The 12,550-nt window shown below is 43.0% G+C and overlaps 1 protein-coding gene across 1 annotated transcript in view; it reads left to right on the top strand.

Annotated features, from left to right (window-relative positions):
* LOC145343661 (putative oxidoreductase YjmC) overlaps positions 1-12,550 on the top strand; it is a 48,155-nt gene that overhangs the window by 16,301 nt on the left and 19,304 nt on the right. The window contains exons 5-8 of the mRNA XM_080189829.1: positions 9,109-9,170; positions 9,264-9,317; positions 10,870-10,968; positions 11,644-11,779. Coding sequence (XP_080045955.1) covers positions 9,109-9,170; positions 9,264-9,317; positions 10,870-10,968; positions 11,644-11,779 — 351 coding nt within the window. The remainder of the gene's footprint in view (positions 1-9,108; positions 9,171-9,263; positions 9,318-10,869; positions 10,969-11,643; positions 11,780-12,550) is intronic.

Genomic DNA, 12,550 nt, shown 5'->3' with positions numbered 1-12,550 from the left:
ACATTCTGCCAGTCGTGTATATGTTTGGTGAAAAATTTCATCAACTTGTGCTTCCTACCATTTTGACATGTTGCATCCTGTGACTTCTGCACTTTGTCTGCTTGGGCTGATGACCACTGTGTTTGGAACCTTTTAGGGCCCTGCTAATGATTGTTTAACCAATGCAGGGGTCGTCTCAAGAAATAAAACAACATGTTTGGTGCTCTCTCAGGGAGGAGTGGATAAGGAATGGAAGCACTTTGACTGGAGTTTCAATTTCCAGATTCCCTTCCAACATTATCTCTCTCCTAGATCTGTGCCACATTCTGCTGCATTCCAGATTAGTATAGATCAGCGATGCATTGTGTGGCCAGAGGTAAGGCATCTGTCATTGTGTTTGAGACAAGTTGCAGTCAACTTAGCATCCAAAGTCTGCAAGGCTGTGGCCATGGCAGACATGAACCTATTCAAGAGTCATATTTGGAGTTCCATGGAGGAGGGCAGACAGTCTCACCATCAGTCTCCTAGCAATCAAGTTGAATTTCTCCAACCTTGTCACTCTTGTGAACGTATATGGCATCTCTGCCAACAGTTGACTAATTTTCTGATGCCCCATCAACATTATTTTCTATGATACCCTTCAGAGTTCAGCATCTCCATCGAACTAAATAGAACCTGGGGGGTCCTGACACACTCCCTGTAACCAATGTCTACTCATGTTCGCTTATGAGCTGTGATTCACCAAGTGTAAATGCAATCTCTCCAACTGGATCCACTGAAGTGTGAAAATTTGCACTGATTCATGGCTGTATGTCTGGTGACAATGCACCTCAGATGCTGTGAGGAAGCATCCCCGTTGGTCTGCATGGTGAGTGCTGCCTGGCTGTGAGGAGCTCTTTTAGAGTTAGTTGGAAACAGGGAGTTAGGTGAAATAGGCAGCAGAGGCCACAGGGGAGAGTGCTGATTGGTAAGTAAGGGAGAGTGCTGATTTGGTAAGTAAGGGAGAGTGCTGATTGGTAAGTAAGGGAGAGTGCTGATTGGTAAGTAAGGGAGAGTGCTGATTGGTAAGTAAATGTTACTCTTGATTCCCTGAAACTGACAGTGAGTTTGGACCAAAAAAAACTTATAAGTGACATCACTGGAGGGTTGTGATTTGATTGGCTAAAGGGAGCTGTGCTAAATTTGAAAATCCATTTAAGTTACTGGTTAGAAATTGTATTGAGACTGAAGTAATAAGGAGAGATGTAATTTTTTAAAAGTTTAAATTTAAATTTTTTTAAACTAATCAAATAAAATAGAAATGGAGGGCCAGGTGATATGTTGTTCATGCATGATGTGGGAGCTGGTGGACCCTATTGTGGTTCCCAGTGAGCATGTCTGTAATAAGTGTTGGTTACTTGCGGAACTCCGGCTCAGAGTGGATGAGCTGGATTCTGAGTTTTGAACGCTATGACACATTAGGAGGAGGAAGAGATATCTGGACACTCTGATCCAGGAGACAGTCACAACCCTTAGATTAAATACCTTGAATCTGGCCAATGGTCAGGGACAGGAGGATGCGGCTGCGAGTGAGGTAGGTAGAGGGATCCAGGAGGTAGGGTTGCAGGAGCCTCAGTCCTTAAACTTGTCCAACAGATTTGAGATTCTTGTTTCCTGTGTGGACAGGAATGAGTACTGAAGGGAGGATGAGCAAACTGACCATGGCACCATGGTACAGGAAGCCATTCAAGTGGGGGGAGAAAAAAGAAAGTAGTCATAATTGGGGATAGTATAGTTAGGGGCATTGACACTGTTCATCTGTGACGAGGATCGAAAATCCCTAAAGTTGTGGTGCCTGACTGATGCTCAGGTTCGGGATATCTCATCTGCAGAAGAACTTGGAGTGGGAGAATAAAGATCCAGTTGTCCACATAGGTACCAATAACATGGGTAGAACATGAACAAAGATTCCGCTAAGGAAGTATGAACAGCTAGGCGTTAAATTACAAACCAGAACCAAAAAGATGGTAATCTCTGGATTATTACTCAATCCATGAGCTAATTGGCACAGGGTCAATAAGATTAAGGATGTAAATGCGTGGCTCAAAGATTGGTGTGAGAGGAATGGGTTTGAATTCATGGGACATTGGCACCAGTATTAGGGAAGAGGAGACCTATTCGATGGGATGGTCTTCACCTGAATCATGCTGGGACCAGAGTCCTGGCAAATCATATAACTAGGGCTGTAGATAGAGCTTTAAACTAAATAGTGGGGGGAGGGTTCAGTTGTAAGGAGATTTAGAAAATCAAAGTTAAAGGCGAGCGTACAAGTGCAGGTTAATGATAAGGACTTTCAACTAGTTAAAGGAGCCGAGGGCTCAGGAGAGGCTAGTAAAGTTTCCAGACCACGTAATAGAACAGACAGTATGGAAGGTGGCAGGATCTAACCTCAGGCAGGGCAAAAAAGGTGAGAAAGTATGAGAAAGGATGTGGTCAATGCAGGACTGAGGGTGTTGTACCTAAATGCGTGCTGTATACAGAACAAGGTAAACAAACTTGTTGCATATATTGAAATTGGCTGGTACGATGTTGTGGGCATCACAGAGACGTGACTGCACAGGGATCAGGGTTGGGATCTAAATATCCTAGGGTATGTGTCCTATCGAAAGGACAGGCAGATAGGCAAAGGGTTGCATTGTTAGTAAGGAATTAGTTAAATCGATAGCAAGAAGCGATATAGGATCAGAAGGCACAGAGTCTCTGTGGGTAGAGTTGAGGAATCACAAAGATAAAAAAAACCTGATGGGAGTTATGTACAGGTCCCGTAGCAGTAGTCAGGATGTGGGGCTGAAAATAAATCTGGAGATAGAAAAGGCCTATAAATAGGCAACATTACAATAATCATGGGGGACTTCAAAATGCAGGTGAACTGGGAAAATCAGGTAAGTAGTGGGTCCCAAGCAAAGGAATTTTTGGAATGTCTAAGAATTGGCGTTTTGGAGAGCTTGTGACAGACTTCCTAGGGAACAGGCAATTCAGGATTTGGTGTTGTGTAATGAGGCAGATTCCATTAGGGAACTTAAAGTGAGGGAACACTTAGGGAGCAGTGACCATAATACAATAAAATTTACCCTGCAGTTTAAGAGGGAGAAGCTGGAATCAGATATAACAATAACCACAAGGACATGAGGGAGGAACTGACTGGAGCTGATTGGAAAGGGAGCCTAGTAGGGAAGACAGTGGAACAGCAGTGGCAGGAGTTTTTGTAGGTTATTCAGGAGGCAAAACAGAAATTCATCCCAAGGAGGAGGAAACATGCTAAGGGAGGATGAAGCATCATGGCTGATGAGGGAACTCAGAAACAGCATAAAAGCAAAAGAAAAAGCATACAAAGTGACAAGGATTAGTGGGAAGCGAGAGGACTGGGAAGCCTTTAAATGTGAGCAGAGGACAACTAAAAAAGCAATAAGGAAGGAGAAGATGAAATATGAGTGTAAGTTAGCTAGTAATATAAAAGAACATAGGAAGAGTTTTTTTCAATATATAAAAGTAAGAGAAATGCAAAAATAGACATTGGACCATTGGAAAAGAGGCTAGAGAAGTAATAAGAGAAAATAAAGAAATGGCAGAGGAACTGAGTCGTTACTTTGCATCAGTCTTCATGGTGGAAGACACCAGTGGAATGCCAGAGCACCAGGAGAATCAGGGGGCACAGGTGAGTGCAGTGGCCATCTCTGAGGAGAAGGTTCTGGGGAAACTGAAAGGTCTGAAGGTGGATAAATCCCCTGGAATGGATGGACTACACCCCAGAGTTCTAAAAGAGGTAGCTGAGGAAATTGTGGTGGCATTGATGGTGATATTTCAGGAATCACTGGAGGCAGGGAGAGTTCCAGAGGACTGGAAAGTAGTTAATGTAACACCGTTATTTAAGAAGGGAGGGAAGCAGCAGACGGGTAATTATAGGCTGGTTAACCTGACTTCGGTCATTGGCAAGATTTAGAGTTCATTAATAAATATGAGATCACGGAGTACTTGGAAGTGCATGATAAAGTAGGATTGAGTCAGCATGGCTTTGTCAAGGAGGGGTCATGTCTGACAAATCTGCTAGAGTTCTTTGAGGAGGTAACAAGGAAGTTAGATAAAGGAGAACCAGTGGACGTGATTTATTTAGATTTCCAGAAGGCCTTTGACAAGGTGCTGCATAGGAGACTGTTAAATAAGTTAAATGCCCATGGTGTTAAGGGTAAGATCGTGGCATGGATAGAGGGTTGGCTTACAGAGAGTGGAGAAAAAAGGGTCTTTTTCAGGATGGCAGCTAGTTACCAGTGGTGTGCCTCGGGGGTCGGTGCTGGGATCACAACTTTTCACAATATACGTTAACGATTTGGAAGAAGGAACTGAAGGCACTGTAGAGGGACAGGTAGTATTGAGAAACGGGGAGCTGCAGAAGGACTTGGGCAGGTTAGGCGAGAGGACAAAGAAGTGGCAGATGGAATACGATGTGGAAAAGGCTATGCACTTTGGAAGGAAGAATGGAGGCAGAGACTGTTTTCTAAATGGGGAAATGCTAATAAAATCAGAAACCCAAAGGGACTTGGGAGTCATTGTTCAAGATTCTCTTAAGGTTAACATGCAGGTTCAGTCAGCAGTTAGGAAGGCAAATGCAATGTTAGTATTCATGTCGAGAGGGCTAGAATACAAGAGCAGGGATATACTTCTGATGCTGTGGTCAGACCCCATTTGGAGTATTGTGAGCTGTTTTGGGTCCTGTACCTTAAGAAGGATGTGCTGGCCTTGGAAAGGGTCCAGAGGAGATTCATAAGAATGATCCCTGGAATGAAGAGCTTGTCATATGAGGAACAGTTGAGGACTCTGGGTCTGTATTCGTTGAAGTTTAGAAGGACAAGGGGGATCTTATTGAATCTTACAGGATACTGCAAGGTCTGGATAAAGTGGACATGGAGATGATGTTTTCACTAATAAGAAAACCTAGAACCAAAAAGTACAGCCTCAGACTAAAGAGATGATCCTTTAAAACAGAGATGACGAGCAATTTCTTCAGCCAGAGAGTGGTGAATCTGTGGAGCTCTTGGCCACAGAAGGCTGTGGATGCCAGGTCATTGAGTGTCTTTAAGACAGAGATGGATAGGTTCTTGATTAAGGGGATCAGGGGTTATGGGGAAAAGGCAGGAGAATGGGGATCAGAAAAGTATCAGCCATGACTGAATGGCAGACTCAATGGGCCGAATGGCCTAATTTTGCTCCTCTGTCTTATGGTCTTATGTCCTGTGATATTTAAAGGCCCTAGGAGACAAAATAAAGAGATTTCATTTAGTTGTGGCACAAAAGCACAAAATCCAAATGTCTGAAGGAGTTTGTTCAATTAAGTTGAAATCACAGATCTCAATTAAACAGCTGGCATTTCGCAAGGGCTGGACAGCATTCAAATTTGGGCTGATAAGTGGCAAATAAAATTTGTGTTACACAAGTGCCAGGCAAGGATTATCACCACCAAGAAAGAGACTGTCCATCTTCCTTTGACATTCAATGGCATGACCGTGGCTGAATCTCTTACCACCAATATTCTTAGAGAACTTGAAGGTGGTGGAGTTCCCATGCATCTGCTCTCTTTGTGCAAGAATATGTTACCATTGATTAGAAATTTAACTAGACTGGCAAGAGAATACAATAGATCTAAGAACAGATCAGTGTTTGCAAATTCTGCAATGAATAACCTCCTGACTCACCAAAACCAGTACACCATCTACAAGGCTCAAGTCGGTTATGTGATAGAATGCTATCCATTTACTTGGATGAGTGTAGCTCCAGCAATCTTCAAGAAGTCCAACTTCATCCAGGGAAAAGCAACCCACCTGTTTGGTGCCCTATCCATCACCTCAAATGTTCACTCCCTATAGCACCAGCACACAGTGTATGTACCATCTGCAAGATACACTGCAGAAACTTTTCAAGGCTTCTCCAAAAGCATTTGCCAAACCTGCAATTTCCACAAGGATAGCAGATTCATGGGAACATCACACCTGTAAGTTCTCGAAGCCACACACTGGCCTAATTTGAAGCTACATGACGTTCCTTCATTATCACTGGGTCAAAATCCTGGAACTCCCTCCCTCACAGCATTTTGGTAGATCAAACTAGGGTAGGACTTACTGAATTAATGGTGGGGCATTGGAGAGAGTTATAGAATAAAGAAATCTCAGGGTACAAGTTCATAGCTCCTTGAAAATGGAGTTACAGGTGGACAGCGGTGAAGAGGGCATTTGACGTGTTTGGTTTCATTGGTCAGAACATTGAATACAGGAATTGGGACGTCTTGTTGAAGTTGTACAAGACATTGTTAAGGGCACACTTGGAATACTGTGTACAATTCTGGTCACCCTATTATAGAAAGGATATTATTAAACTTGAGAATAGGGCCTTGCCCTCTCCTCTTGGCATTAGCTAGTTGCCATGCTGATCTCTATTTTAAAGTGCAACACTGCCTGAGAGTCACTCACACAAGGCTGTTGGAATAGCGCCGCATCACAGTAAGAAGCCCAGCCCAACATCCAAGCCACCTACAGTAAGCAACTCCGCTATATAACTTCAACAGTGTGGCTTAACACTGGCATTGTTGAGGAGCCAGTGCAAGTAGGCTTTGAATGTTGCACTCCATATTGACAGCACAGGAACAGACCATTTGGAGTGTGACAGTGTTCTCCCCACCCTCTTCATCTCACCCTATTAGCATATTCTTCTATTCCTTTCTCCCTTATCTGTTTATAATCACCTTAAATGCATCTATGATTGAGAGAGCGGACAAAGATAGTGCAGTTGTCATTATGAATACTTTGAAGTCACGTGTGAAGTGAGGGTGGACAGCTGCACAACACTTATATCAGCCATGATTTAGACCACTATAGTTTGCCACCGCTGAGATATGTAATTGGGAAGGGGAATGCAATTCCACCGAGATTTGAAAATGGGGATAGACAGGAAGCCAGATAGCTAGTCATAGTAGAGGAGATTAATTGAAGCTTGGTTAAGAAGGAGGATCCTTGGTTCATAAACAGATGCAATGAGTACAAAAGCAAGAAAATTATGTTAAATGTTCACAAATTAGTAATTAGGATTCAACTCCTATGTCCCTTCTGGACACCATACTCTAGGAAGGATGCCAAGGTCTTGGAGAAAGCAGAAGAAATTTATTAGAATGATACCAGGGATGAGGAACTTCAGTTATGTGGAGAGACAGGCGAAACTGGTTTGCCCTATTTAGAGCAAAGAAAGTTAAGGAAGATTCAATAGAAGTGTTCAAAATCATGATGGGTTTTGACAGTGTCCATTGGCAGAGGATCATTTACCAGATTGAAACCAATTGGCAAAAGAACCAAAGGTGAGATGAGAAGAGAGTCTCTGTGTATTGAGGGTGTTAGTTGTGGATAGCTCTTGCTTCAGGGAATTAAGCCATGGGTTTGAGCCTTGCTCTGTATTATCAAAGTTGTCACTCCCAGTTGGGACACCACTTCAATGTCAGTGAGCCAGTACTGAGAGAGGATTATATAGTTGAAAGGGCATTACTGAGGGAATGCTGCTTTGTCAGTGGGGCAGTACTGAGGGTATGCTGTACCACTAGGTGTTCAATATTGAAAGAGTACAGAACAATCAAAGGGCCAGTAATGAAGGAAGTTGCATTGTCAGTGGTGCAGTTCTAAGGGAGTGTGGTGCTGCTGGAGAGGCATTAGGGGAATGCTGCACTCGCAGAGGGCCAATAATGAGAGTACAGCACTGTTGGAGAAACAGTACTGAGGAAGAGCTGCACTATCAAAAGGTCAGTACTCAGGGAGTGCTGCACTATCAGAGAGCTAGTACTGAGGGAATGTTGCACTGTCAGTGGGCAGTACTGTGGGCATGTAGCACTGTTGGAGGGACAATACTAAAGGAACAGGGCTTTGTTGGAGGGTCAGTACTGAGGAACGTTACACTGTGGATGTTCAGTACTGAGGGAATTCGGCACTATCAGCGGGGCAGCACTAAAGGGGTGTTCCGTCATACTGAGGGAGTGCCACGCTCTCAGAGGACCAAAGCTGAAGAAATACACCACGGCTGGAGAAGCAGTCCTAAGTGTGAGAAAACATATGCAAACCAGGGAGGAAGAATCCAGTCACTTGGTGATCAATTAATAAAGAATATTATTAATTTAAAAGAAAACACATGACAAGAAGGACACTGAAGATGATGCACAGACAGTATTTGCCCCTTGTTTCCAACTACCTACATTTCCTGAACTCTGAGAAACTCCATTTTTCCCAAACAACTTCCATTATTACACAATCCTATGAGCTAAATGCAGCAGATAGTTACCACCCACAGGTTATTTGCTCACATTTGGGAGAGCCATTTTCAGTTTCAGTGAAGAAATAATCTTCTTTGTTCAAGGTTTAGATTTTAAACAGCAGCCTTTTAGCAAGAACTTATTTTCAAAAGAGTCTGCTTTCTATAGCTGGACAAGGCTATGGTAGTAGCTGCTTCCATTTCATTTTATCCCAGTTTCATGTGCTGCACTTTTGAAAGATCAGTACTCAAGGGGTGCTGCACTATTGGAGAGTCAGTCGTAAGGGAATATTGCATCATTGGAGGGGTAGTACTGAGGAAGCACTGCATTGTAGGAAGTTCAGTACTGAGAGGTTGCTGTATTGTTGCATTTCTTTACCAAGGCAGTGCTGCGCTATTGGGTGGGCATTACTGAAAGAGTACTGCATTGTCAGAGTGAGTAGCGGGAATGTTGCATTGTTAAATGTCCAATACTGAAGGAGAATTGCATTGATGGAATGTAGTACTGAGGAAGTGCTGCACTACTTGGAATGCAGTACTGTCAGATGTGCCCTCTTTTGAATGAGAATTTAAGTTTAAACTTCAATTGTCCTCTTAGATGGGCATACAAGATCCTTCTTCTGGGAGGAGAGTTCTTCCCACTGTCCCATGACAAATATTTATCCCTCAGCCCACCTCACTGAAATAGATATGTAGTTATTATCTCATAACTGTGGAATCTTGTGTATAACTTGTCTGATAACTTCCTTTGTTGGGAGGGTTTAGTCACATCCCTTACAGTGTACTGTTTATTATTACGCCTCTTTGTCATTGCAGGGTCTAATCACTACGGCATTGCAGGATTTTATTCCATGCAAGCTCTAAAATGTGGTTTCATTGTAAGTAGAATGATTCTTACATGACAAAACAATTCGGAAATTTCACTTGTTGGGTAAGCAGTTTATTACAATCTCTGCATTTACTTTCAACAGGGAATGACTTGCACAAACACCTCTCCATTCGTAGTGCCAACCAGAGCAAAGGAGGTAGAGTATCTGCTGACAAAGGCTGTAGTTACAGAGAGATGATCAATGGGAGACTTTATATTGTTGTACAGCCAGCTTCTTACCTCAATGTGTGAAAGCGTCAACAGTCTTTTTATTGCCTGGGTGTGGGTATCAGTCACTGGGTAGATTGCTCTTATAGAAACATAGAAAATAGATGCAGGAGTGGGCCATTTGGCCCTTTGAACCTGCACCACCATTCAATATGATCATGGTTGATTCAGTATCCCACTCCTGCTTTCCCCCATACCCCTTGATCCCTTTATCCACAGGGATCATGTCCAGCTCCCTCTTGAACATATCTAACAAACTGGCTCCAACAACTTTCTGTGGTAGAGAATTCCATAGGTTTACAACTCTTGGAGTAAAGAAGTTCTCCCTCGTCTCAGTCCTGAATTGGTTACCCCTTATTCTTAGACTATGACCCCCACTTCTGCACTTAAACATCAGGAACATTGTTCCTGCATCTATCCTGTCGTGTCATATCAGGATCTTATATGTTTCAATGAGATCCTCTCTCATTTTTCTAAATTCCAGTAAGTACAAGCCTGTTCAATCCAATCTGTCTTCATATGTCAGTCCTGCCATTCCAGGAATCAGTCTGGTGAACTTTTGCTGGACTGCCTCAATAAAAAGAACGTCCTTCCTCAGACTAGGAGACCAAAACTGCACACAATACTCAAGATGTGGCCTCACCAAGGCCCTGTATAACTTCAGCAAGACACTCTTATTCCTATACTCAAATCCTCTTGCAATGAAGGCCAGCATGCACTGGCCAGGAGAGAATGATTTGGACACTTCAGAAGGCTTTGAGGGTCAGCCATATAACCTGGGGTTCGAGTCAAATTGCCAGCATTGGGTAGCTGTAGCAGCTTCTCTCTCTGAAAAACAACTGTGAACTAGTTGGGGTTTTCACTACAATCCACTACTTCCATGTTTGTTATAGCTGGTGCAAGCCCATGAATCACTAAATCTAGCAAACTAGCTCCGATGCTTTGGGATAGTTGGTTCATGTCTCATAAACATTCAGCTACATGAGTACTGATTCATAGAGACCAAGAATGTCCCAGGTATGAATCTCAGTCTGTAGTTTCGGTCAGCCTCGGTTGTAGTAACTAGAATTAGTTACATATGGTTCAGCTAACCCATAAACCAGCGAAAGCCTTGCCTACCAAGGAATATCTGCTTTAAGGAGAGTAATCCCAGCTTCTTCAGTCTGCATATTTGAAGTCCCTCATCCCTGATGTCATTCTAATAAGTCTCCTCTGCACTTTCTCCAAAACCTTGATATTCTTCCTAAAGTGTGCTGCTCAGAACTGAACACACTACTCCAGCGGAGGCCACAATAATTTACAAAGGTTCACCATAACTTCCCTGTTTTGTTAGTCTACTGTCTGTATTAAGCACAGGATCCTGTTCACTTTTTTTAACTTTTTCTGCCACCTTCAAAGATTTGTGTACAATCATCCCAGGCCTCTGTTCTTATACCCACTTTAAAATTGTACCTTTCATCTGTTATTTACTTGTTTTCCAGTGCACTCTGGGGACCAATCCTCTCAGTGTTGCTGCTCCAGCCCTGAATGATGATAGCTTTGTGCTGGACATGGCCACATCAGCAGTGGCTCTGGGAAAGGTACAGCATAGTTTCATTCTTTACATTCAGATGATAAAAGATTAAATGACCCATTCAGGCTCACCTATTGCTGTAACCATCATTCATGCCTTAGTTGCCTCTAGCCTCAACTGTTCTAGCACACTTTTGGCTGTCCGTCCATCCTCCAGAAGCATCAGACTATTCTAAACTCAGCTGCCTGTATCCTAACTAACAACAACTCCTGTTTAATTCATTAACCCTTGTGATAGCTGACATACATTTAACTCTTGATCTGGCAAAGCCTAACTTTTAAAATTCTCTTTCTTGTTTTCAAAATCTTCCATGGCCTTGCCTCTTCCTATCTCTGTGATCTCTTCTAGCTCCACAACTTTCCGAGGTCTCTGCATTCCTCACATTCAGGCCTCTTGCACATCCAGAATTTTAATCCTTCCTTCAATGCTGGTTATGCTTTTAGCTGTGTAAACTTCTCTGCCTCTCTGTCCTCCTTCAAGGTGTTCCTTAAAACCTTCCTCTTTAGCTAAGCTTTTTGTTATTTGCCTTAACCAAGCTTTTTATGAGACTTGATGTAAAATGTTGTTTGATTGTGCTACTCTAAAGCACCAGTTGTTGTATGAATGCAAATTATTCTTGTTGTTGCATGCCTCCGATCTGCAGGAACTTGCTTGTTGAACCATATCATCTCTGTCCTTTTAGATAGAAGTACAGGAAAGAAGTAAAGAGAAAGTTCCAGTAGGATGGGGGTGTGATTCCAAAGGCAGAGAGACCACTGATCCGACACAGATTCTAAGAGGTGGAGGACTAGTGCCTCTGGGAGGAAGTGAGGCTACAAGTGAGTGATATCTGTATCAATATGTCTTTCACACAACTCCACTATCGATGAGGGTAGTTGTGCAATCCACCTGAAACCACGTACTCAGAAAAATCCGAACCGCTGCAACCCCTAGGCTCAGCTGCGCTCTTGTTCCATTCTATACCTCAGTCACTGTCTGTCTGTAGAAGGATTTCCTACTTTGGTTCTGAATTTGCTTGTTCCCCTTCCTATATAGGAATATATAGAATTAACAGGCATGAAAAGATCAGCTAGTTTATTAAGCCAGTCCTAATGTCTATTCCTACAGTTTAATTCAAAATAATATTCCAGATTTACATGTTTCATTCCTTTACCAATCGCATGACCCACTATATAAGAACATAAGAACATAAGAAATAGGAGCAGGAGTAGGCCATCCAGCCCTTCGAGCCTGCCCCGCCATTCAATAAGATCATGGCTGATCTGTCGCTGCTCAGTTCCACTTTCCCGCCCTCTCCCCATAACCCTTAATCCCCTCTCCTATCAAAAACCCATCAACCCGCGTCTTAAAAATATTTAGCGAGGCAGCCTCCACCACTTCAACGGGCAGAGAATTCCAGAGATTCACCACCCTTTGAGTGAAGAAGTTCCTCCTCAACTCCGTTCTAAACCGCCCCCCTTTTATCTTGAGGCTGTGCCCCCTAGTCCTATTGTCTTTTTTGAGCGGGAAGAGTCTTTCCACCTCTATCCTATCCATCCCATTCATCATCTTATACGTCTCAATGAGATCTCCTCTCATTCTTCTAAACT

The sequence above is a fragment of the Carcharhinus amblyrhynchos genome, chromosome 6, assembly GCF_965287045.1.
Source record: "Carcharhinus amblyrhynchos chromosome 6, sCarAmb.v2.hapA, whole genome shotgun sequence".
NCBI lineage: Eukaryota > Metazoa > Chordata > Chondrichthyes > Carcharhiniformes > Carcharhinidae > Carcharhinus > Carcharhinus amblyrhynchos.
Note: the sequence above shows the minus strand (reverse complement) of the source record. Positions and strands in the feature narration are given on the sequence as shown.